General features: G+C 50.2%; 1 protein-coding gene across 9 annotated transcripts in view; it reads right to left on the reverse strand.

Annotated features, from left to right (window-relative positions):
* The window catches only part of GREB1 (growth regulating estrogen receptor binding 1), a 135,508-nt gene that overhangs the window by 73,357 nt on the left and 35,586 nt on the right, over positions 1–26,565 (reverse strand). The window contains exons 1-2 of one of the 9 annotated variants that reach the window (XM_047782628.1): positions 9,365–9,560; positions 8,616–8,761 (exon numbers count right to left, since the gene is read on the reverse strand). The exons of 2 other annotated variants lie outside the window; for them this stretch is intronic. In XM_047782628.1, the coding sequence (XP_047638584.1) occupies positions 8,616–8,761; positions 9,365–9,443 (225 nt within the window). In that variant the 5' untranslated portion in view covers positions 9,444–9,560. 6 more of the 9 variants (XM_047782630.1, XM_047782631.1, XM_047782629.1 and 3 more) reach the window with 6 other exon arrangements.

The following is a 26,565-nucleotide window of genomic DNA, read 5'->3' on the forward strand; positions in this document are numbered from 1 at the left end:
CACTCAGCACTATGACATTGCCCCCGTCCTTGTGCCCTCGGTGGCAGAGCAATTTCAAGATGGGACTGCTGGTGCCCTCAGGAGCTCTGATTTCCCTCTTGCAGGTAAAATGGGCCTGAGTCATCCTGTTGATTTTCTGCCTCTGTTGTAAGAAAGGCCCAGCCTTCCTTCTTCCAAATTGCAGATAAATGGAAACCATTAAACACTTCCTGCTTGTGGCAATAACTGTCGGCGGTGGAGGCCCCTCGGGCAGCCCCTGCTTACAGCCTGGGGGAAATGAGCTGTTGAGAGGATTGCCTCGGGAATTAGCCCCAACAAAAAGAAAGGGCCCCTCAAAGACAGAGGTCAGCTGCCGAGCCACCTAATAGCCTGGGTCAGAAGCGGCTGCAGAGCCGTCTCAGCTGCCTTTTTTCTGGACCTGCCACATACTTCCATTCGCACAGGAGGGATTACCAGCCACGTCGGGGGCAGGGGGCAGGGGGGACCTCAGGGGACACCAGCATGAGTTCTGTTCTAGGGTGGTCCATGGAAAGCTGCCGCCAATTAATACCTTCACAAATGCCTCCGATTTCCATAGGTCTTTGTCTGGCGTCCTTAACGCCCACAGCAAGAAGCTTTACGTCTGGCTCATTTTCCGTGGAACTCCTGCATCCAGACCCTCCCTGGCCAAGGTCTGGTGCCGCTCACCTGACAGCTGACTGGCCCAGAGGACGCTCCACCCTTAAGGCAGAGCAATGCCTGATGCAGATGGAGCAATAAAGAGGGAGCCCCTGCTCCGGCCCCGTGTGCCAGGCACCAGGCGTCCGCCCCTGCTGAACAAGCTTGGTCGCCGCGTGAGGGATCTCATCAAGCCCATTTCAAAGACGGCAAAGCCAAGTCTCAAAGATGATAAGTAACCTGAAAAACTCTTGTTGAAAGAAAAGAGAATTGAGGGTGCAGAGCAGGAGGATGGGAGGGAAATGAAAGCAGGAAGGAAGGTCGGGGGGGGGGTGGGGGGAGGCGGGGGGGAGAAGGCACAAGGGACAGCGCAGCGACGGAAGGGTGTTCGCACTAAAAACAGCGGACATTTAATTTTACTCCCCTGAGCATCATCAAAGCTTTAAAGTCTGGAAGCAAGGAGCAAGGAGAAAATCCCCCCCCACCCCCTGCCCATCTAAGGAGGCATTTGAAATCATCCCTGAATGCTGGTGACCAGGATGGGGAAGAAGCCACGAGCATCAGATGGAAACGCTGCAGTCCTTTTTGTTGGTCCTGTTGGACCTGCACCCGGCTGTGCTCTCACAGGCCAGGCACCTGCCAGGGCAGGCAGAGATGGAGCCGCAGCGGGGGCTCGCTGGCCTGTTGGGAACCCGCAGCTCTCAGATGGGAAACTAAAGAGCCAGAGACAAGAGGACCTCAGGGTCAAACTCAAAAGCCGAGTGCCTCATGGAACCAGGGCACCCTCTGTGACCTCCCCAGGCTGGGCTCTGCCCCCTCGGGCTCTCTGTGCGCCGTGTCTTAGCTTGTCTCCTGTTGGAGGTCCTCCTGTCTGCAGACTGCGGGGACTCCTGCCACCCCGACACACCACACTCCCCTCCCTGCCTGCGCTCCAAGGCTGCTGTGTGATGCTCTTCAACCACAGAATCCAAAGCTGTGCCCGTCACCATGGAGACGGCCGTCGAACCAGGGCCTTCCCCTGAATGCACAGGAGCCTGGCGTAGCGGAAGGGAGAAGGCCTGTGGGACTCACGGGGCCTCAGTATTCTTGTCTGTACAATGGGCACTTGGAAGGACTGACTGGTCATTAGAGAGAGTAAAAGAGCCAGAGTGTGTGAAAGGGCCTAGCACAGCTCCTGGGAGTCAGTGCAAGATCATTCATTTCTAAATCTGGACATTCACGTGAATTTTAAATCATAAATGACAAGTGACAAAAAGGGCCACAGTCCATAAGTGCTACAGAGTAATGTGGGGGTGGAGGGGGGGAATCAGTGAGAACTTGAGCAGCCCAAAGGGGCTGGGTCCCAAAGGGGGCCACGTGTGTACGAGTGTGAATACCTGCATCACTTTGCGTACACCTGAAACTAACACACCATAGTAAATTAACCATATTTCAATAAAAAAGTAAAAATTAAAAAAAAAAATAAAAACAACATTTGCTCACTCCCTGTCTCTGTGTTGCATTTGCGTAATTCTCACAATATTTCAAACCCTCCACCAACAAAAAGATTCATTGACGGCTCAGAGGATGGTTAGCATTTTTTAGCAATAAAGGTTTTTTTGGCTGCACCTGCAGCATTTGGAAGTTCCAAATGCTGGGATCAAACTCACACCACAGCAGTGACCCGAACTGCTGCAGTGACGATGTTGGATCCTTAGCCTGGTAATAAAAGTATTTTTAAATGAGGGTATGTACATTTTTTAAGACATAATGCCTATTGCACGCTTAATAGACTACAGTATGGTGTAAACGTAACTTTTATATGCACTGAGAAACCAAAAAATTCATCTGATTCACTTTATCGTAGAGATCCAGAACCGAACCTGCAAGGTCTCCAAGATGAGCCTGTAAGTATTCTGGAAGGAAGGGGAAAGGAAAAAGGTGTGTGCACACGTGTGTGTACTCACAGGGGAGGAGGAAAGAGGCGTGAGACCACTCAGTTCCCCTTCCCCGGTAAGAATGAAAAGATGGTTTAGAGATAATTCAAAAAGTGCAGCATGAGTCATTACTTGTCAACGAAAAGAGAAATTCCAGGAAAACACAGCAAAACAGACAAGAGACAGTCGCCTCTGAGTGGCAAGCACTGGAGTGGAAATAGGTGAGAAGGAGATTGCTGTTTTTCACTCTAAAGTTTGTAATGTTTAATTTTTTAGACTGTCTGCATGTTTATATTTATTAGAAACTGAAGGTTACATTTTAAAAATCAAATGAGGGAGTTCCCGTCGTGGCGCAGTGGAAATGAATCCGACTAGGCACAATGAGGTTGCGGGTTCGATCCCTGGCCTTGATCAGTGGGTTAAGGATCCAGCGTTGCTGTGAGCTTTGGTGGCTCGGATCCTGAGTTGCTGTGGCTGTGGTGTAGATCGGCGACTATAGCTCTGATTCGACCCCTAGCCTGGGAACCTCCATATGCCACGGGTGCGGCCCTAAAAAGACCAAAAAAAAAGCAAATGAAACACAGGCACAAAAATGGACAGCGAAACATCAGAACGTCCCACAGAATCTCAGTAGAAACAACTGAAGGTCACAGTGAAGTACAGACTAACGGCAAAGAAAGGCTGCCCTGCTAGGCATCTCCACAGCATCATCTAATTTAATCCTAGCGACAGTCCTGTCTGGTCATTCCTTCTCATTCCTTCTCTCCCTCCTTCTCTCTCTGTTTTACGGATGGAGAAACTAAGTAAGGCTCAGAGAGGTGGGGGGGCCCGTCTAAGGACACACAGCTAGTGCCTGGCCCAGAAGTGAAAGCCCAACTCCAAGATCTCGTCCCTGAAAAGCAGTGTTAGCAAGTTCAAACGAGCAGAATTGAAAATCGCAGACACCCTCAGCTTGAGGGTTATAAACCCCTGTTACCGTTACCTTCTAGTGGGTTTTTTTTCTGGTTGTGATAAGACATCTCCCAGTTTTACAGAAAGCTGCAGTATTGCTTCAGACTTACAGAGGACAAGGCTAGAAAGTCAGCCGCAGAGGGTGTGGAGAAAGAGGAGCCCTCCTACACTGCTGGCGGGAATGTAAACGGGTGCAGCCACCGTGGAGAACGGTATGGAGAGTCTTTAAACAACTAAAAATAGAGTTTTTGGCCCACGATCCAGCAATCCCACTTCTGGGCACTTATCTGGAGACAATTTTTTTTTTTTGTCTCTGCCTTTTTTCTAGGGTCGCTCCCGCGGCATATGGAGGTTCCCAGGCTAGGGGTCCAATCAGAGCTGTAGCCACCGGCCTACGCCAGAGCCACAGCAACGCGGGATCCGAGCCGTGTCTGCAACCTACACCACAGCTCACGGCAACGCTGGATCCTTAACTCACTGAGCGAGGCCAGGGATGGAACCTGCAACCTCATGGTTCCTAGTCAGATTCGTTAACCACTGAGCCAGGACAGGAACTCTCTGGAAACAATTCTAATTCGAAAAGATACATGCACCCCCCCTATGTTCACAGCAGCGCTGTTCACAATAGCCAAGACATGGAAGCAACCTAAATGTCCACTGATGGAGAAATAGATAAAGAAGTTGTGGTATTACACACACACACACAGGCATGCATTCCCACACACACAATGGAATATTACTCAGCCATGAAAAAGAATGAAATCATGCCATTTGGATTCACAGACATTGAAAACACACATATGGTTACCAGAGGGTCAAGGATGGGGGAGGGCTAAATCAGGAGTTTGGGATTAACATCTATACACACGACTACATACACCTGAAGCTCACACAACATTGTAAATCAACTATCCATCAATAAAACTTTTTTTTTTTTAAACGAAAGAAAGTTGGCCTCATGAGACTTAAGCAGACACGCCTACCCGAAGCCAGACACCCTCTTGGGCTGAGTTCTCGTCGATACCCTGGGAGCCCATAAAACCCCGCGCTTATTCCGTAGGGAAGGCTCCATCGTCACTCCCTGAACCACGTGACCAACCTTATAAAGTCCCCACTTTAGTCCTTACACACACAGCACTATGTCCAGTGTGAACAAAAAAAAAGAAAATGCAAAAATGTCTGTTTACCTCTGCTTGAGCTCATCGTTCTATTATTTTTCAGGATGCTTTTTATAATATAAATAATAGACAAGATCTACCGTGCTCCGTGTATGCAGCTTTCATGTCAGTAGATAGATACACACCTATATCGGAGGGGGGACCTCGAGTCTGAATGGAAGACGAAGGAAACCGATATCAGTTTAGTATCTACTCTGTGTCAGCAGTCCTGTGACAAAAGCGTTATTATCTTAATTTCTCAGGTGAAGAGCCTGAGTCTGGGGCTTCAAAGCATCTCTTGTCTTGAGTGACAAAACCCCCAAGATCATTTTACGAAAGAATCAAAGCAGCAGTCATGGAGTTCCCGCTGTGGCGCAACGGGATCTGCATCCTCTTGGGAGCGCTAGGACGCATGTCCAATCGCTGCCTGGCACAGTGGGTTAAGGATCCGGCGCTGCCGAAGCTGCTGCTTGGGTGACCGCTGTGGCTCGGATCTGAGCCCTGTCTCAGGAACTCCGTATGCCAAGGAGCGGCCCAAAAAGAAAAAAACCAAAAACCAGTCGTCCTTTATTTGGGCTATTTTGTGCAGCTACTTCTCAGCTTGCACCTGTCCTTTCTTTCACGGCCCTAAAATGCACAGAGCACGGCTCTCATTTTTACATATTCGGACACTGAGGCAGGATGAGATTAAGGGACACGACCGAGGTCTTACCCTAGGAACACGTTTAGATTGGCCAACCACCGCTCGAAGCAAGAGAATTTTGGCTTCCAGTGAAAGCAGGGACTTCCTGGTTCCAGGAAGAAGATGAAGATGCATTTGTTAAAAGTTCTCCCCTTTTTTGGCAGGGGGTGGCGGTGCATGGCGTTCCCTTGTCCAGCTGTGCCAAAACTTTTGGTGAGAAGGCGACTGCCTTAGCTTCTTTTCTCATGGTGCTTTCCCAAAAGGGCAGCTGCCACGACCAGAAAAGAAAGCCTCAGGAAATGAAAAGCCCCCGTTTAAAAAGCCACATTTCTAGCCAGACAAAGAAGACCAAGGAAGGGCATTCAAAGAATGCTCCCTGAAGACAGGGAGACCCTTCCCAAGGGAGGGGTGAGCTGCCGCTTTTCCAGAGGCAGGGAAAACAAACAAACCATCAGCGGGGGCCTGGACAGTGTCCGCCTCTCCCACTGCCCGACTGGGCCTCCCCTGGAGATTAAAGCAGCGATTAAATTAGACGCCGGTGCTTCCCAAGAAAAATATTCTAGCTCCAATTTCCCCTTGAAGTGACCTTTTTTGTTTTTCTTTCTCTCTCTCTTTTTTTTTTAAGAATAGACTATCAAAAGTTTTGCCCAAGAGGCAGAAAATCCGCTTCACTTAAAAAGCTCATGGACAATAACTATTAAAAATACTACTAATAAAAACAAATAAAAAAATAACTACTAAAAAGTACTAATAACAAAAAATTAAAAATAAATAAATGTTTAAAAATTTAAAAAAAATAAGCTCTCGGACAACTTCCTGGGGACCCTGAAGAGGTCTGTGTCCAGCTAAACTCTGGGTCCACAACCCTTTTCCCGCTCTTGTCTGAGCCCCTTTCACTTTGTCTTCTATCGGTCAAGCAACGAGGCACATCTGCCTAAACCCAGAGCCCCCACCTTCCAGCAACCGCATCCCCGGAATGGCTGGAACGCGAGGCCTAAGATAACACCCAGCTCTGCGGATCCCTGGCTGTGGCACACAGGCCTTTTGCTCATAAAAATAAAGCCATCACCGCCCCCTGCTCGTCCCCCTTCCCCCCAGGGATCTGGGTTAATCCGTCGGCAGACAGGCCGTCCCCAACCGCCTGCTGCCTGGGGGGCGGGAGCTCCTCGGTTCTCAGCCACGGCGCCCGGTTAGATCAAAACCAGCAGGCGTCTCGGAGAGGGCCTCGCAGGTCCCTTTGAGGTGCAAGGTAATAAACCCCTCCATAAAGGTGGGCTCACCTAACTTCCAACAACCTGCCAAACTTGGGCCTTGCAAAGCACTCACGATCCGCCTGCCGGGTAGTAAAAAGCACGTATTTCGGAATGTAACCACCGGGGGCTCAATTTCCGGCTCTGCCTCTCTCAGGCTGTGTGGCCTTGGGCAAGTTACCTAGGCTTTCTGAACCTCCATTTCCTCACTGGTAAAATGACGGTACCATGAACCACCTTCCAGAGTTGAACCAAGGGCTAAATGAACCAACGCATGGAGGGCTGTTGGTCTATAATTGATGTTCAGAAATTCTAGCTTCTTCTCTAAAATTAAAATTAACTGGAATTCCTGTGGTGGCGCAGCGGTTAACGAATCCGACTAGGAACCATGAGGTTGCGGGTTCGATCCCTGGCCTTGCTCAGTGGGTTGGGGGTCTGGTGTTGCCCTGAGTTGTGGTGTAGGTCGCAGACAAGGCTTGGGTCCTGCATGGCTGTGGCTGTGGTGTAGGCCGGCGGCTACAGCTCTGATTAGACCCCTAGCCTGGGAACCTCCATATGCCCTGGGTGTGGCCCTAGAAAAGATGAAATAAAATAAAATAAATAAAAGAAAAGAAAAGAAAAGAAAATACTGTCCATAATTCTAATTTCTAGATGCGACCAGAGATCTTGAATTAATTGGATTCACTGGACTCCAACAGCAATAATTACACTGGCTTTCTAGGTGTTCCCGTTGTGGTGCTGTGGAAACGAATCCAACTAGGAACCATGAGGTTGCAGGTTCGATCCCAGGCCTCCCTCAGTGGGTTAACAATCCAGCGTTGCCGCGGGCTGTGGTGTAGGCTTAGATGCGGCTCGGATCCTGTGTTGCTATGACGGTGGTGCAGGCTGGCAGCTACAGCTCCAATTCAACCCCTAGCCTGGGAACCTCCATATGCCACAGGTGCGGCCCTAGAAAAGGCAAAAAACAAATAAAATAAATAAACCGATTGCAAAGTCCCCACCCAGGCAGATTTCCACACACTTCTCCCCGTTGAAGCTCCCGGACAACAGGAACTAAGTCTGGTCATTTCTTTATTTCCCATAAATGCTGCAGGTCCCAGATAATAACCCCTAAAAAGAGGCAGAGGGAGACAGAAAGGGAGACGGAGACCCCTTGGTCAAGGTTACAGTGAGGACGGCAAAGAAACAGAACGTGGTCCTGCCTGAGCGCATCACTGGCAGCCCCGGCAGCCCCAGGGGTACCAGGAAAACACACCTGAGCTTTTCATGTCAGCCCCAGGAGGGCATGGCTGTCACAGTTACAGTAGCTGAAACCTGCCTGCAGCGGGTATTCCCTGAACTCACCTGCCCGTCTGCCATCCCCTGCAGAGTCAGAGGGGCGCCCTTCCCGTCTCAAAGGACAGGATGTGTGCTTCTGTTCTTTCCTGGTGAACACACGGCTGCCCCACGGGCCCTGTTTGTGCCCATTCTCCCTGCAGCTCACACTTAAGCCAAGGTCCGGGGCGCCCCCTTCCGCCCCCACCGCCACCCTCAGCCCCTCACTGGCTCCGGGTTTCTCCCTCTAACAGCACAGAGGGCTGCGTCTGTGTCTTCCACCCGCTGGGGGCTTTGCGATACTGGATGCGGCAGCCCAGCTCCCCCATTCCCCACGGAGCCCAGGACAGCGTCTGCAGACAGCAGATCTGACAAAGGCTCGGCCGTGGACTCTGCTCATCACCCCAGGCAGCCACAGACCCTGCTGGCCCTCCGGCCAGGGCCACCCCAGCCTCAGAGAGAAGACGCCGCTGGAGGCCTTCCAGGTCCCCAAGCCAAGTTCACGCAGCTGGGCCTGTCCTGAGCCACAAGAGGACAACTCCAGGCCTGGTCTCTGCCTGGAACTTCCCTCTTCCAAATCCATGGTTTTGCCCTGAAATACATGCTTCCCTAGTCTGGGATACGTGGCAGACATGGTTCCTTCCCTCTGGGAGCTAAGGGTGAAAGTGAAATGCACAGAGTGCCTGACCTGGAGAAGCCCACAGGTCGGGAGGAAGCACAGGTAAACAAGGCAGCGAGGCGGTTGCCTTAGCAGGGATGTAGGCGAGAGGGCAGCTCCGAGGAAATGGAGACGGGCGTGGAAGCTTCTATCTGGGGTCAATCTCAGGAGGCCTCCTGGAAAAGGGGAATCCAGGGAGTGAGGCCAAGTCGGCCGGCTGCACAGAAGAAAGGGCATCTGGGCAAGCGGTGGGCGATATACCCAGGCTTGCCCCATGGGTGACACCCACGTGCGCCTGGGGAACACAAGGGGGTGGGGAGAGGGGACAGGAGGCTCCCGAGGGCCAGTCCAGACGAGGCCCTTCCAGTCTGTTCAGATTTAACCCCGTAGAGCCAGGCAAGGACTTTAAGCAGGCGGGATCCGACTGTTCAGAGCGCAGGACGGCAGGGCCAGGGCAGGTCCGAGGAGCCCCGCGCACCAGGCGCTTGGGACCCTCCAGCCAGCCCCTTGCTCGCCCGCCGTCTGTTCCCTCACAAGCATCTGCTGAGCCCTCCTACGTGCAAAGTCTGGCGCGGTCTGGTACCCACTTGTCTTTGTCCTCTGCCTCCTCTCGGCCTCGCCTGGAGAGGTGACCAGGGCAGAAAAGAAAGCGGCCGTGCCCTGGAGTCAAAGCCGGAGTTCAAGTCCACGAGAGAGAAAAGCCACTGGCCACCCCGATCAGGCTTCTCTTCCCCTCCCTCTGCCATCTGCCTCCCTTCCGAATCGCATCCAAAACACACCTGTCCCCTTCTCAGAGACAGCCCGACGCCCCCCTGCAGGGCCTCTGGGACGGTCACAGACAGTCCCACCCAGAGTCATCACCCCAAACTCCAGCTCAGGTCGAAGCAGCCACTAACGCCTGTCCCTTCCTCCTCCCATGTCCCTAGAGCCAAAGGTAAGAATCCCTCAGCCAACACACAAGTATGGGAACTTCTTTCCGCTGAGTCCAAAGTTTCCGGTGGGGGCAGGGAGCCAAGACCTCCTGTCATTCCTCGAGCACGAGCTGGGGGACCTCCCTCCCGTGGGAGGGGTGGGCACAGCGCCCCAGCAGGGCAGCAGGAGTATACGATGTGGCCATAAACACATTCCGCCAGCAGGATGGTCCCCTATAAACTCTTTGAGGTTCCCCCTGGCAGGAAACAGCATTCTCATGTAGATTTCTCCCGTCTTCCCCGAAAGACGCTCGTAAAACGACGCAGGTGTTGTTTAAGGAAAAAAAGCCGGGCTCGGCTTGTCCCATCCACTGGTCTCTCCGACCCGGGCTGTCCTGCCTGCAGCCGCCTCCCAGACCTCTGTCCTCCCAGTGGCAGAGAGAACACCCCAAAGAACAAAGCACATGCGGTGTCCCCGCTCCTCCGATGCACGGAGGACTGAATGGGAGTGAAGCCCCTTCAGAATAAAGCCAAGTTTCCAGGGAAGAAGAAACTCCCAAAGAGTGTGACCATCCCCTTAGCCTGTCACTTCTAGTGGCCACGCTGCTGCTTCTGTGTCCACCTTTGTGCAAAACGAATTATTTATCATCCCTTTCGCTACTGTTTCCAACAGTTGAAATTAGGAAACAAATTCATTAAGTGGATTTGCCCAGCTGACGGCTCCCGGCACCTTATGCAAAAGGAAAATGCTTTGCCATTATTCTGCTTGACGGGGGCCAGGGCCGTCTTTCTAAATAAGCCAAAAAGCCAGCGCCAATCTCTCCGACCCCCAAAGCGGGCACCAACACCCCCTACCTTATAAGAAGGTGGTCATTTCAGGCGGCCCAGAAACGGAGCAGCAGGAGCAGGCTGAGCCCAGGGACCTGCGAACGAACACCGGCTGAGCCTCCCGCCTCCGGGCTGTGCCTTTGATTGTGCGGGGAGCTCTTAATGCCCCTGAGAGCAGCAGTGCCAAGTGCGCGGTCGGCTGACACCCCAGCTCCCCAGCCCCTGCCCAGGGAGGCAGGGACAACAAGTCAGCTGCAGGAAAGGTTTCAAAGGCAGTATATGCTCCCGAGGCTACGACAACAGCCAGGGGAAAAAAAAAAAAAAAAAAAAAAAAACAGCAGCAGACTTTCCAAGTTGCACTCCATCCGCCCCAGGCTCCTGCTGGGTCAGATGGCAAATGCCATAGTTTTCCGTCTTCTTAGCACTGAAGTGTTTTGCTGGGTCAGAGTGCTCTCCACGCAGGTACATACCAATCTGTCGGTCTAACCACCAGCAGTTAATCCGAGGCTTCTCAAACATGAAAGTTTTGTACTTGGCCCGGAACCACGTCCTCTTGCGCCGGGAACAAAGGGTCAGGGGAGAGCACGGGCTTCGCCCCGGGACTCGGGCAGCGCCACTGGCCACCGCGGGACCGCAGGTGTGGCAGTGACCCAGGAAAACCCACGGCCCTCCGAACCGCCACCCCCGGCCAAGAGCGGGGAGCACACCCAGGCCAGGACGCCCTGACAGTCACAGGGGCTGCTGGTTCTGAAACGCCTGGATTTCAGTCTTGTCTACCGCTCTGGAAACCAAGCAAACACCAGCTCGTGTCCAGAGCTTCCTGCACATTCTGTTGCGACTAGAAAATCCAGGAATCCCGCTCGCATTCTAATTGAAAAAGGGGAGGAAAGAAAGAATGGGAGCCCACCTCATTTGTGCCATGTCCCTTAACTTTGACTTTTATCTTCTTTCCAGGGTTGTTCACATTTTTTTTTTTTTTTGGCGGCACCTGGGGCAAGCAGAAGTTCCCTGGCCAGGGATCAAACCTGTGCCACAACAGCGACCTTAACCACTGAAGCAACAACGCCAGATCCTCAACCCACTGAGCCACCAAGGGACTCCTCCAGGGTCTTTGATCTGCCCACCAATCAGGGGTTTCTGTGTCACCTACCTTTTGTGACAAGAGGCTAAGGTGCTGGATTACTCTTGGCACCCCAGGCAGCAAAGATTATTCTTGTTTCGAGGCCCAGTCCCCCAAACCAGTTCTCACGCCTTCGCAGAGGGGTGAGGCAGTGCCCCGGGGGAGGTTGAGCCAGGCTGGGGTGGGGGGAGTGGAAGCAAACGTGGCTTCACTCACGGGGGGGGGGGGGGGGGGAGCAAATCAGGTCAGAGGAGGACCCCTGGGGACTGGAGAGGGGTGACCCTGAGTGCCCACCACCCTCTGTCCTCGGAGCGCTGTCTGTGATGGTGGGAAACGGGACGCCACAGAAATGACCCACAGGAAAAGAAGGCCTAAGGCAGCCTGCAGTCTCCACCTTCCTGTGGCTGTGCGCATAATGATTTTAAACAACACGGATATTATGTAGGATACGGCTTCGGAAAAAGAGTTTAAATTGTTAGAGAACTATAAAGAGAAATACATATACACACTGACGTGATATCACATATATATGTGTTATATAGAGACACGTCGAGAGAGAGAAAGCAGCAGAGTTTGGTTTGGGTTTTCGTTTTTTTAGGGCTGTACCCTCGGCACATGGAGGTTCCCAGGCCAAGGATCGAATCGGAGCTACAGCTGCCAATCTACACCACAGTCCCAGCAACGCCACATCTGAGCAGCACCTGCAACCTACACCACAGCTCATGGCAATGCCGGATCCTTAACCCACTGAGCGAGGCCAGGGATCGAACCACAGCCTCATGGGTCCTAGTCGGATTCGTTACTGCTGAGCCATGACAGGAACGCCCGCAGCAGAGTTTTTTAAGATGATGGCTCTGGCCCAGGCTGGAGTCTGAAACCTGACTTACTGGAGGTTAGGCTCCGAGCAGCTTCCCTAACCTTTATGGGCCCCAGGTTCCTCAGTCTGAAAAAAAGGATAAAAGTACCCGTTTGGTAGGGTTGCTGGTGGATTCCAGGCATGAATATGAGGGGGTGCTGAGGACAGTAAATGGCGCATCTGCAGTATTTATTACAGAGCCCAGGAGAGTAGTAACGGATTATCATTACTAAGCTTCCAACCTGTAAATAAATAAATGAAAATGCTTAAAAGAGACTGAAGAAAAATATCTACAGAGGTTGACTCTAAGTGAAAGAATTCCAGATTTCTTTAATGCCTCTTTCATCTTTTCTATAATTTGCTAATTGAAAATTGATACAGGGAGTTCCTGTCGTGGCTCAGCAGGAACGAATCTGACTAGTATCCATGAGGCTGCAGGTTCGATCCCTGGCCTCGCTCCGTGGGTTAAGGATCTGGCGTTGCCATGAGCTGTGATGTAGGCTGCAGACATGGCTCAGATCCTGTGTGGCTGTGGCTGTGGTTTTAGGCCGGCGGCTACAGCTCCGATTCAAACCCTAGCCTGGGAACTTCCACATGTCTCTGGTATGGACTTGAAATACAAATAAAATAAAACAAAACAAAATAAAATAACATTGACATAAATTATCATCACAAGGAGAAAATGAGCAAAGAAAGGAGTTGGCTTCATTAGGCCTGTGTGACAATACCTTTGAACTGACTACCCTTTCCCACTGCTGTCAAAATAGGCTTTCGATGTGAAAATAACAGTCAGGTGCTTACAGCGGAGAGAGCTCGCCCCAGGGTGATGGGTTTTGCTGGTATGAGACTTCCTTCTAAATTTACATCTGCAAATCTACGCTCTCCCTGCCGTGTACCCCTCTCTTCTCCTCGATATCAAATGCTGTGCTCCCCCTGGGCAACTCCCTTGCACCTGATATATGATAAGCACACGACAAGATTCACTGTCCCAGCAGCCAAGCATGCTGGCTTTTTCTTTGTGATCACAACGGCTGGAAGAGATGACCTTCCAAAAGCAAAAAGTCTTTATCTGTCCTGGAGACCATGAGAAGCACCGTTTACGAATAACCAGGCCTTGGCTTTTATAAAATGTTTCCCTGAGAGCTTTTCAAAGCACTTTACTTGCATAAACTGTGAGGGGGTGGTATTGCCACAGCTGCTGGATGCTGACTGCTCATATCACTGGTGCTTTGTGGATGCTATGCTCTGTCTGCTTGAGAAGGCTTTACCCTGTCATTCGTGATGCGAACTCCTATTCATCCTTCAAAACCCAGTTCAAGCATCTCTTTTGTTGCATGGCAGACCTGACCTCCCTAAACAGACCTGAGCACTTCTGTCTTTGTTTAGGTTTAACGAACCTCTCGAATGCAAACTAGAGAGAAGACTTGGGGCTGATACAGGTGAAGTATCTAGAGGAGGCTGGTTGCTACAGACACCCAGACTCTAGCCTCCGGCATGTGGTAGGTGAAAACAGGGGACTTCTTTGAACTCCTGTATACAGAGCCCTTGGCCCCCCACCCTCCCACCTGACAGCTACATGCAGAGTTCCGGGATTCAGGCGTGCACTCATGGCAAAAGACAGAAATCAATTAAATTGAATCAACCAAGGAAAACTAGGGCCGCTCCTATAGACACAGTCTGGCCTTTAGAGGCCACCAGAATACCAGCCAATACGGTCCTGAGCACCCAGAAAGCAACATCTGCCAGGCCACAAGCTCTCCCTAGGGACGCAATACTCACACCTGACTTTCTCTTTCTTAAACACACATGAAAATCCAAGGGTCACTGGCATCTGAAGCAGGAGCGACGCATGAAAAGAACATCCAGCAGAAGAAAAGATACCAAGGCAACCAAAGGAAAAAACAGAGATGCCTAAAGAATTAAAAAAAAAAAAAAAAAAAAACCTCTTTAATTATTACCTTCTGAGATTGGGGGGGGACCATACTTGGTCACCCAGCCCATTCACTGAGAGACTCAAAAGTCACAGAGGAGGCGTTCTTAGAGGTGTCCTGGTCCATCCACTGGCTTAAGAGCTGAGGGACTGTCTTAACCCTCTCAGGTTGCTGAGACAAAAATACCACAGAGCACGCGGCTCAAACAACAAACATTTATTTCTCCGGTTCTGGAGGCTAGGACGTCTGAGATCAAGGAGCCAGCAGATTTAGTAGCTGATGAGAGCCCATTGCTTGGCTCAGACAGACCGTCTCCTCACTGTGTCCTCACACAGCAGAACAGGCAAGGGACTCGGCAGGGTCTCTTTTAAAAGGGCACTAATCCCATCCCTGAAGGCGGCACCCTTGTGACCTAATCTAGAATCCTCAGAAAACCCAAAAGAGAACTCCCATTTGACCCAGCAATCCCACTCCTGGGCATCTACCCAGAGAAAACCAGGACTCGCAAAGACACATGTACTCCGATGTTCACTGCAGCCCTGTTTGCAAGAGCCAAGACATGGAAACAACTAAATGTCCATCGACAGAGGAGTGGATCAAGAAGATGTGGTCCATATACACAATGGAATATTACTCAGCCATTAAAAGGAACGAAATACTGGCATTTTTAGCAACATGGACGGACCTAGAAATTATCATGCTAAGTGAAGTCAGCCATACAATGAGACACCAACATCAAATGCTTTCACTGACATGTGGAATCTGACAAAAGGACAGAATGAACTTCTTTGCAGAACAGATGCTGACTCACAGACATTGAAAAACTTACGGTCTCCGGAGGAGACAGTTTGGGGGGTGGGGAGATGCACTGGGGTTGTGGGATGGAAATCCTACAAAATTGGATTGTGATGATCATTGTACAACTATAAATGTAATAAATTCATTGAGCAATAAAAAAAAAGAAAAAAATTTTTTAAAAAAGGAAATAAAAGGGCACTAATCCCATTCCTGAAGGCTCTGCCCTCTGGCCTCATCTCCTCCCAAAGGCCCCACCTCCCGATACCATCACCTTGGAGGTTAGGCTTTAAGACATGAATCTGGGGAGGACACAGACATTCAGTCTCTGGCAGGGACTGCTCGGCAACTAGAGAGCCAAGCAGAAAGGCTTGGGAGTGGAGGCCACACACATTTTGATGTGTATTTTCTGTTGTGTTGCTCCCACCCGTGTTGCTATGATGTTTGTTTTTTTTTTGTCTTGTTTTTTGAGGGGTTTGGGGCCTTTTGTTTTTGTTTTTGGCCACACCTGAAGCATATGGAAGTTCCCAATCCAGGGACTGACCCATGCCACTGCAATGACCCAAGCCACAGCAATGACAACACCCAGTCCTTACTCTGCTGTGCCACAAGGGAACTCCAAAATTTCTTTTTAAACCACAAATCTGCAGCAACAGATTAATACATTACAGAGCAACTTGGACACTTTGTGAATTTTCAGTGCCTTTAGGCATGGCTTCCTCTGCAAGAAACACTAAGGGGAATGGAGAAAACGGGAACCCAGCTGAAGTGAGCTGTTTGGAATATGCACAAAACCACATACCTCAACACCTACCAGCTACCTCTGATTGCTGAACCTGTTATAAGCCACACCCATCCACAGCCGGTGTTCAAACTTTCCATAGGATTCTTTGGAATTCCCTTTGTGGCTCGGTGGTTAACGAACCCGATGAGCATCCATGAGGACACGGGTTCAATCCCTGGTCTTGCTCAGTGGGTTAAGGACTTGGCGTTGCCGTGAACTGCGTGTAGGTCACAAACAAAGAATGAGAAAGAACTTTCCACAGGATTCTCCCTCTCTTTCCTCTACTTCCTAATAACGCACAAGTTGCAACCCTTCCAATGACCACTTCCACATGCAAAACTCCTCTTACCTCGCACTTCTAGGTGAAGTTCCTTTTTTTTTTTTTCTTTTTAGGGCCACACGTACGGCACATGGAGGTTCCCTGGCTACAGGTCGAATCAGAGCTGTAGCCGCCAGCCTACACCACAGCCACAACAACACCAAATCCGAGCCACGTCTGCGACCTACACCACAGCTCACAGCAATGCCAGATCCTTAACCCACCGGGCGGGGCCAGGGATCGAACCCGCAACCTCATGGTGCCTAGTCGGATTTGTTTCTGCTGCACCACAGCGGAAACTCCAAAGCAAGAAATTCTTTTTACAAAGAATGTGAAGGGCTTCGGGGCCTTGTATCAAGATGGTCCTCAGGCCTGGCTCATCCAAGTTCTCCAACGAAGTGAAATTCTCCTCCTTGTCCGAGCTCATTTTTTTCTGGCTATCCCAAGACTTTCATCTCCTGCTTGGCCTCCTCCCGGCACTGACCGTGCTGGAAACTCTCCCTGGGATGGGGCCGGTTGTTGGGTTTGTTCGTATAAAAGACATCAGCATATCACACCAGGATTTCTGTCCCTTCCATCAAACACCAAATAAATGCAGGCACAAATACTGCAGACTCCGTTCCTAGCTTCTGTTTACAGGAAGGCAGCTGAGTCGTGGAGAAGCTGGGACGCTGGCCCTGGGTTTCCAGCCCAGCCCCTCACTCACCCGGTGCTGTGTGACCTTGTGTGACCTTGGGCAGCTCCAGTCCCCTCCCCCACAAACGGAGCTAACAAGGCTTTACTTCAAAGGGGCCTGGGGAGCTTTACAGGAGATAACGGACAACAAAGGTATGGAGCGCAGGGACGGAGCCTTAAGTGTTTTCCCTTTTTTTTTTTTTTTTTTTTTTGAGGACTAGTCAGGCTGATCTCTTTCCCGGTCACAGCGCTAGGCTCTCACCCGTGTCCTGCTATTTGCCGACACTGATGTCCCCTCCCCTCTCCTCCCCCACCGCTACGCCCAGTGGCGCTCAAACATTGCAAAAACGGAACATCTGGGAGGTATGGCACCTCCCGGGGGCCAGGTTCCCGGTCTGCCTTTGCCTCCCACTGGCTCCGCGGCAACGTTCATCCTGTCCCTGGACGCTGGCTGGGTGCCGAGCTCACATCCACTGGGCGCGGCGGTGGCTTCACGTCCCAGAGCCTGTTTGCCCAGCAAAAGGAGGATAATAATCCCCCCCGGCAGAAGGCTGCTGGGAGGCTCCCATGATACCAGGACCATGGAGCACCGTTTTCCCCACCTGCCCCAGAGTCGGGGCTCCAGAAAGGCAGCTTCATGGTGGTGGCCCCGTGATGGACGTGACTATGAGGGAGCCCCGAGAACACGAAGACCCCTCCCCGCTGCGGGCGAGCAGCAGCTCCCCACGCGGGGAAGATGTGCAAACGCCTCTCCCCCCGCACATCCAAAGAAGCTGCAGCGAATGTTCCACTGGCCAGGAAACAATGCGTCTGATTCTGAGCCCGTTGGACGGAAAAGGCAGCGAGCCTGCTTAGGTATGATTCATCACTGTCTGCCGCAGTAATTAGAAGCATTTTGCTTGGTTCTAGGTCAGAATGACCCAGTTACTGCACTATTTCTTGTTTCCCCCACTGCTCAAGTTTGTGGTGAACCTTAAAACAGAAACCAAAGGCTCAGGAAAAGCCAGCTCCTTTGTGGCGGCTGCTCAGAGGCGGGACATTGACAGCTCTGCCCTTCAGAGGCGAGTCCCCCCCTCCCCAGAGAGCCATCAATGTGCCAGGTCTTTCATTTGACTAGACACGAGTATAACGTGGACGGGTGCCCTAGCCTGGAACCCACAGAAACCTATCCTGTCCACCTGTTTCCCAAGCTCCTGGAACGAAAGAACAACCATGGGAGTAAACACTCTCATTAAAGGCTCCCACAGGCAGGAAGAAAAAAGGAAAATCCATGACCCCAAGTGTCTGCTGGCTGCTAAACTCTCCAGGAATGAAGGAACCCCTCCCGCTTTATTCTGCCTAAGGTTGACTCATTAACAGGAGCGCTTCTTACGTATGTCATATGACATGTTTAAATGACAAATAGCAGGAAATAATGACAGAAAACAGAGAAATATACGCAAGGCTAGAAAGTTACATTACTCACGTCCTTAGTACCTACGATAGGTGCAGTATTTTATTTTATTTTGTCTTTTTGTCTTTTTAGGACCACCCCCGTGGCATATGGAAGTTCCCAGGCTATGGTTCGAATTGGAGCTTCAGCTGCCTGCCTACACCACAGCCACAGCAGTGCCCGAGCCAGAACTCGGACCTACACCACAGCTCACGGCAATGCCAGATCCTTAACCCACTGAGAGAGGCCAGGGATCGAACCCTCAATCTCATGGTTCCTAATCAGATTCATTTCTGCCGCACCACGATGGGAGCTTCTAGATGCAGTATTTTAAACGCAGAGAGAAAAAAAGACTGGAAGGAAACACACTGAAATGTTAACAGTGGATGTTTGTGGAAATGAAACTATGGACACTTTTCTCTTCATCCGATTTCTAATTCTCTATAATTTTTCTGTATTTTCTAATGTTTTAAAATGTGGTTTGTATAAATAATTGGGGGTTGTTATACTCATGAAATTCCATCAAGCCTGAAGCCTTTTCTAGACAGCATGATATGGAAAAGATGAGAGGACCTGGGAGTTCCCGTCGTGGCTCAGCAAAAATGAATCCAACTAGTACCTATGATGATGCAGGTTCGATCCCTGGCCCGCTCAGTGGGTTGAGGATCTGGCGTTGCCGTGAGCTGTGGTGTAGGTCACAGACGCAGCTCGGATCCAGCATTGCTGTGGCTGTGGTGTAGGCCAGTGGCTGTAGCTCCGATTTGACCCCTAGCCTGGGAACTTCCATATGCCTCAGGGGTGGCCCTGAAAAGACCAAAAAAAAAAAAAGGAGAAGAAAGAAAGAAAAAAAGATAAGAGGACCTGAGTGCTGGAGCCACTCTGACCTGACTGCTACTCCCCAGTTGGTCAGTCATTTGACCTCTGCAAAACGAGCTCCCAGCTACATCTTCTCTTCTGCACCCCACAGCCCCAGCTCAACAGCTATTAGTATATTTCAGGTGGCAGCACTCACAGGGTAAACTAGGAACCCTGCGGGGGCTGAATGGGAAGCAAAGTCCTCCAGTTCAAGGCCTGAGTCACTGTCTGGAATCTGGGAGGCAGCCAGGGTACCTGCCCCCTTAGCATCAGCCTACCACCTATGTCCTTTCTCCCTGGAACTGCATGGACTTTGGGGCCCGAGAGAGTGGTGGGCTGGAATGGATGGACTTGCACAAAGTCCACTCTTTTCTGACCCAAAAGAGACCTAGGAGGGCCTCCCCTCCGCAGACGCCAGACTCCCCATCCTCCTAGGCCAACCTCAGGTCGGGGCAGTTTGGGCATATCGTTACTCTCACCCCTTCCCTTTTTTCTGAATTGTGCTTACTAAATTTGAGCAGACCCCAAAGAATAGGTGTACATATTTACGTGATAAAGACTCAGGGGGCGTTCCCGTTGTGGCTCAGTGGTAACAAACCCAACTAGTATCCATGGGGATGCAGGATCCCCTGGCCTCTCTCGGTGGCCGTGAGCTGTGGTGTAGGTCCGAGTCCTGGCTCGGGCACTGCTGTGGCTGTGGCGTAGGCAGGCAGCTGAAGCTCCAATTCGAACCATAGCCTGGGAACTTCCATATGCTACGGGGGTGGTCCTAAAAAGACAAAAAAAAAGAAAAAAAGACATGACGCAAGGAATAGCCACCTGCCCACTGCCAGGATAAGGACCAAGACCATCCCAGCATCCCTGGACCTCCCCCCGCCCTCCGCCACCTTGTGGGCTTCTCATTCGCCCCCACGCCCAGGTAACCGGTACCCTACATTTTATGTTGCTCATTCCCTTGCTTTTCTTTATAATTTTAACACAACTCTTACCTTATTTAACTTAACGTTAACCTAAAATGTGACACAGAATTACCTTGGCTTTTTTTTTTTTCCTTTCCTAGTTGGGAAAGGTCGAAGTTAATGCCTACAAATCACCCGAGGGTCTTATTAAAATGCAGATTCTGCTTCAGTCGCTCTGCCTTAGAGCCTGAAATTTGGCTCTTACGAGCTAGTTTAACTTCATTTGCATTTGTTTCAGCCTAAGCAACATACTGTCCAGTTTCACCTCCTTTACGCTCGGTATGAATGGACGCACTGTATGATTTTTCTATGATACGCTTTTTTGGTCAACACAACATTCCAAGATTCATCCAGGACGTTGCCTGTATCTGTGAGTCGCTTTACTACCATATGGCACCTTATCGTGTAAATATATGACTTATTTTTCCACGCCAGAGTTGGTGATTGTGTGAATTACTTCCCGTTTTTGTCTGCTTGCGTGTGATTACAAATGACACCAGGATAAACTTATCAGGCAGGCGCGTCTCCTGCTATACACAATCTCGAGGCTGCCACACAACTCCAGGGGGCACTGTTCACATTGTAGCTACATGAATAGTGCCCCAGGGAGCACAAAGGTCGTATCAATTTGGGCGAATAAACCTGGATGTTCCACATCCTTATATACCCTTGACTTTCCCACTCTTAAATTTTGGCTAATCTAGGGGGTATGAAATGGTATCTCACTGTAGTTTAATTTGCATTTCCCTCTTTCCTAGGGAAGTCGAGCATCTTTTCATATGTTTATTAGTTATCTGTTTCTCTAAATTCCTAAACCACCCTTCAGTTTACCTTAATAACCAAAAAAAAAAAAAACCAAAATCCTCTGTGGATATTACCATCTCACTTTTACTTTACAGGTTTAATCCCTGTTCTACAGTATATTCTGATTTCTCCATATACTGTTTGTTTGTTTGTTTGTTTGTTTAGGGCCACGCCCGAGGCATATGGAGCTTTCTAGGCTAGGGGTTGAATCAGGGCTGTAGCCACTGGCCTACACCACAGCCACAGCAGTGCAGGATCCGAGCTGCGTCTGCGACCCACACCACAGCTACGGCAACGCCGGATCCTTAACCCACTGATCAAGGCCAGGGATCGAACCTGCGTCCTCATGGATGCTAGTCAGATTCGTTAACCACTGAGCCATGACAGGAACTCCTCTATTCACTGTTTTATAGGGTCTTTTTCACTGATTAGAGTAAGGGGACTCTCACAGGTTTAACAGATTCTTATTTCTAATAATAATTTCATTATTTTCAATATTTTTAGGTCTGCCTGTTATTTTCAAATGAGGAAGATCCTCTCAACACTAGCAAATGGGAATTTTCGAAGGAATTATGCAAAATAAACATATAAACTAAAAGACAAGAAAATCTTCTGGTTATTTTTGAAGATAATAACTACACTGCAATAAAATTCTGTACTTCTAGTGACCAAAGTCACATTTTAATAATGTTGAGAATGACCCAAGCCAGTTGAAAAAGAATTGCCAAAAGGACTCATTACTGAATAACTTCCAAAAAAAAAAAAAAAGGTTTTTTGGGGGAAATAAATATCTACAGCCAGCAAAGACAAAAGTGAAATTTGACAAACGTATATAATTTCATGAGAGTACTGGTGCGAAAGATTTCTGCCAGGAAATACAGACTTCATACCACTTACTGCTCGCAAAGCACCGTGTGACAAAAAGCTTTGTAAAACATTCTCTAATCGCAGGTTTTACAGCTGAAAGGGGACTTGAAACTATCACCCGGTCCAACCCTCTGCCTTATCATAAGAAGCTGTTATATTGTTTAAAGACAAGGAATAGAACACTCGATCCAAATAAATACCTCTGCTACTTCCGATGAGGGTGTCTGCACCTTAGAAACTCTTGCCTCTTACGGACCAGAGATTTCTGGCACTCGGTAACCTTGACGTCGGGGTGAATTTGGAGTAGATGCAAAGTGAGAGGTTTGCAACCTTGAAGCCTCATCATTCCTCGTCCTACTAGAATAGCGACCCCTGGATCGACACAGCAGCCAGCATCTCTTTAGAGCCCTTTCCCAGCGTGACCATCCGGGAACCCGTGTCCAACCCAAAGGCAGCCGCACTGTTTCCCTGAGCAAGTATCTTTCTGGATGCTGTTTGACTTTATAGCCTGCGAAAGACGGATTCTGCCGTCCTGTGGGTTTACTCTACTCAACAACTGTTTGAGCGTCAATGCAAAAAGGAGATAAGCCTTCAAAAAGAGATGTGGGGAATTCTTAGCAGCAGAACAATCGAGGTGGCGGACTTGGCTCAACGACCGATAGAAGTGGGATGAAAGGACATCCTGCCTTCCTCCTTCACAACCTGCACCAGCCAGCAAGACCATGAACTCCAGGAGGGCAAAGACTGCACCTGCTTTGTTGACCGCAGACTGTCCAGAGCCCAGCCCCCGCCTGGCTGTCCCCAGGGGTGCTTCCTGATTGAATGAATGAGTGCAGGCTTGCTATTTAGAGAGGATGACCGGCAGAAAGGACAGTCCAGGAGCCACGCCGTCCATCCAGCCCACCGGCGGCTCGAGTTCACCCACAAGATCAAGTTTTGCCCCAAGACATTCTCAGCGCCATTAACTTGGCCCCTCATGGAGTCATCTCCCCAGGGTGGCACTGCAATATTGTCACTTCAGCTTTTTGTCAACACCCTCATGGAAAACAGCCATATGGAAACGGACTTCGGCATCTGCTACCAAATGAAGTCCGCCCTGTCACAAGATCACATATAGAAGTTGCTTTAAGAATTGAATAGGGAGTTCCCGTCGTGGCGCAGTGGTTAACGAGTCCGACTAGGAACCATGAGGTTGCGGTTCGGTCCCTGCCCTTGCTCAGTGGGTTAACGATCCAGCGTTGCCGTGAGCTGTGGTGTAGGTTGCAGACGAGGCTCGGATCCCGAGTTGCTGTGGCTCTGGCATAGGCCGGTGGCTGCACCTCAGATTCAACCCCTAGCCTGGGAACCTCCATATGCCGAGGGAGCAGCCCAAGAAATAGCAACAACAACAACAGAAAAGACAAAAGACAAAAAAAAAAAAGAAGTTGCTTTAAGAATTGAATGGGGGGGACTCTTTCTCCTGAAGAACCGGCCCTGTCTCTTCTTTTCTCATAGAACTAAGCACTTATCACTTCCCTGTTTGGGGCTGATCACCAGACAAATAGCGATAAATGCATCACACCAAGCAAGCAATGACTAATTTTAGGGAAAGCAAAAGCCATGCAGGAAAAAGAAAAAAATAATAGTAACAGTACACCCTTGGCTCAGCCATCAAACTGTTTACACGGCCCTACTCATGCAAACGGGAGCTTTCAAACACCATCAAGAACTCTCTTGGGAGGACAGAGGGCAGGACGAGTGTCTCGGAATGGGGAGCCCAGGGCATATGTGCAAACGGGCAAAATCCTTATCTCCCACATTGGGAGGTTAATAAATATTACCAGGATTCAAGCATCGAGAAGCGGCAAAGTAGGTTCTTTAGAAATGTGGGGAGAATTACTGAAAGAATCAGGGAAAAGGATTCAAAGTTGTTGACTAACACAACACTGTACAGCAACTACACCCCAATAAAACTGAAAAACTGAAAAAAAGGATCGACTCTTCCAGCCCCAGGCGCTTCGGGATCGGCTGACTCGGGTGCAGACATGGCAAAGTCCAAGAAGCACACCCTCATACTCAGTCCCGAAAATGGCACAGAAACGGCATCAGGAAACCCCGATCACGGCGATGTGAATCTCTTAAGGGAGGGGACCCCAAGTTCCTGAGGTGCATGCGCTTTGCCAAGAGGCACAGCAAGAGGGGCCTAAAGAAGATGCAGGCCAACAACGCCAAGGCCACTCAGAAGAGATCAAGGCCCTTGTAAAACCCTAGGAGGTCAAACCCAGCATCCCCAAAGGCAGCAGCTGCAGGCTCCGTCGACTTGACTGCATTGCTGGCCCCAACCTTGGGAAACCTGCTCGTGCCTGCATGGCCAAGGGCCTCAGGCTCTACCGGCCAAAGCCCCAGGTCAAGGCTCAGACCAAGGCCAAGGCCGCAGCTGGAGATCCAGCTCCGGCTCCAGCTCCCAAATGTGCCCAGGCCCCCAAAAGTCTCCACAATAGGGGCGTCTGTCTCCCCATGGGAGGACAGAAAGACTGGTGTGCTTCCCAGGCTGCTGTCTGTCAGGGACTGGTGTTTGTACAAATAAACCTATGGCAGGATCTATCAAAAAAAAAAAATGAAAGTTGTTGCTTCCCAAGAAAACCGAAAGGGAGAGAGAGGTAGCTGTCTAGAATAAGACTGCCATTAGGAGTTCCTGTCGTGGCTCGGTGGTTAACGAATCCGACTAGGAACCATGAGGTTGCGGGTTCGAGCCCTGGCCTTGCTCAGTAGGTTAAGGATCCAGCATTGCTGAGAGCTGTGGTGTAGGTCGCAGACGCAGCTCGGATCCTGAGTGGCTGTGGCTCTGGCATGGGCTGGCGGCTGCAGCTCCAATTTGACCCCTAGCCTGGGAACCTCCATATGCCGCAGGTGCAGCCCTAGAAAAGGCAAAAAGACACACACACGCAAAGACTGCCGTTAGGATGCAACATATACTATCTTATTTAATCTTCACTAAAATTCTCACCTTGGAGTTCCCATTGTGGCGCAGTGGTTAACGAATCCGACCAGGAATCATGAGGTTGCAGGTTCGGTCCCTGGCCTCGCTCAGTGGGTTAAGGATCCGGCCTTGCCATGAGCTGCGGTGTAGGTCACAGACACAGCTCAGATCTGTTGTTGCTGTGGCTGTGGTGTAGGCTGGTGGCTTCAGCTTCGATTTGACCACTAGCCTGGGAACCTCCATATGTCGCAGGAGTGGCCCTAAAAAGACAAAAGACAAAAACAAACAAACAAGCAAACAAAAAAAAACAGAAAAAGACTCACATATACAGAGAACAGACTTGTGGTCGCCAAGGTGGGGCAGTGGCGGGGGAGACAGACGGACTGGGATTTTAGGGTTAGCAGATGCAAACCATTACATCTAAGATGGATAAACAACAAGGCCCTCCTATAGGACACAGGGAACGATTTCCAATATCCTCTGATAAACTGTAATGGAAAAGAATACGAAAAAGAATGTATGCGAAAGAACTGAATCGCTGTGCTGTACAGCAAAAGTAAACACATTGTAAATCAACTACAGTTCAATAAAACAAAATTTAGAAATAAATAAATGTAAGGGGTTAAAAAAAAAAAAAAGAGTCCCAAGTAAATCTATAGGGTGCGTCATTGCGGAAGGAGGTGGACACAAGAGAAAGAATGTGACCAAGACACCTTTCAAAAGGCCACGTGAAACACATTTAAATTGATAGCCATGTCAATGTGAGGTCAGAGAAGCACCCCTAATATCACTAATCAAATTTGTGTATTTATTTTTTGTCTTTTTAGGGCCGCACCTATAGCATACAGAGGTGCCCAGGCTACAGGTCGAATCACAGCTGCAGCTGCCGGTCTACACCGCAGTCAGAGCAATGCGGGGTCCAAGCCATGTCTGCAACCTACACCACAACTCACAGCAACACTGGATCCTTAACCCAACCCACTGAGCAAGGCCAGGGATCGAGTCTGCATCCTCATGGATACTAGTTGGGTTCACTTCCACTGAGCCACGATGGGAACTCCTCAGTAATCATATGTGGTTGGCTGTTACAGAAACCCAACCACTGTGGCTCAATCCAATAGGGATTTACTCTTCCCATGTAACTTGGAGGCTGCAGGGACCTGGTCCAGAGCCAGAGTGGCCTCTTGACAATGCCATCCAAGCCCAAAGCTTCTTCTGCCTTGGACGCTGACCCCTGGAGTTCCCCATCCAGACCAGAGGAAGGGAGGAAAGCAAAGAATAAAAGGAGCACGGCTTCTTTACCAGGAAAACAACTGTTTTCCCAGAAGTCCCACCCAATAGATTTCTGCTTGTAAAACATTGGCCGGAACTTGGCATTACGGCCACCTACGCTCCAGTGGAGCCTGGGAAGTTGGGTTTTCAGCCAGGCACTCTGCCATCCTGAACAAGCCCGGGGTCCCATGAGTCAGGAATAAGAGAAGGGACAGAGCCGCCTGCCAGGGGCTGCACAGAATCCGGCGTCCGTCCAGCCAGTGACAAGAAGACGCGTGATGTGTTTTGAAAAGCACAGCATGAAAAGTAACGATAAGACCAAAACAGACCAAGGCCAAATCTGTCCCAGACAATGAGGTCATGCTGACCTTCTGGGGAGCAGAGGATGTTCAGACAGGGCACGGTACGGCGAGGCAAATGCAAAAACATCAACGTGCTATTTGACGGTCCTGCAGAGGCGGCTGCTTTAAGTGTTTGTCATCCACCCGACAAGGCTGGCACACCAACGGCCCCTGGGGGAGGCTTCGAGGGGCACTGGACACTTCACTTCATCACACCCCCACACGGTCCTGAGATCTACGGGAGAGGGATGCCAGGGCCACAGAGACGGCTG

The sequence above is a fragment of the Phacochoerus africanus genome, chromosome 5 (assembly GCF_016906955.1).
Source record: "Phacochoerus africanus isolate WHEZ1 chromosome 5, ROS_Pafr_v1, whole genome shotgun sequence".
NCBI lineage: Eukaryota > Metazoa > Chordata > Mammalia > Artiodactyla > Suidae > Phacochoerus > Phacochoerus africanus.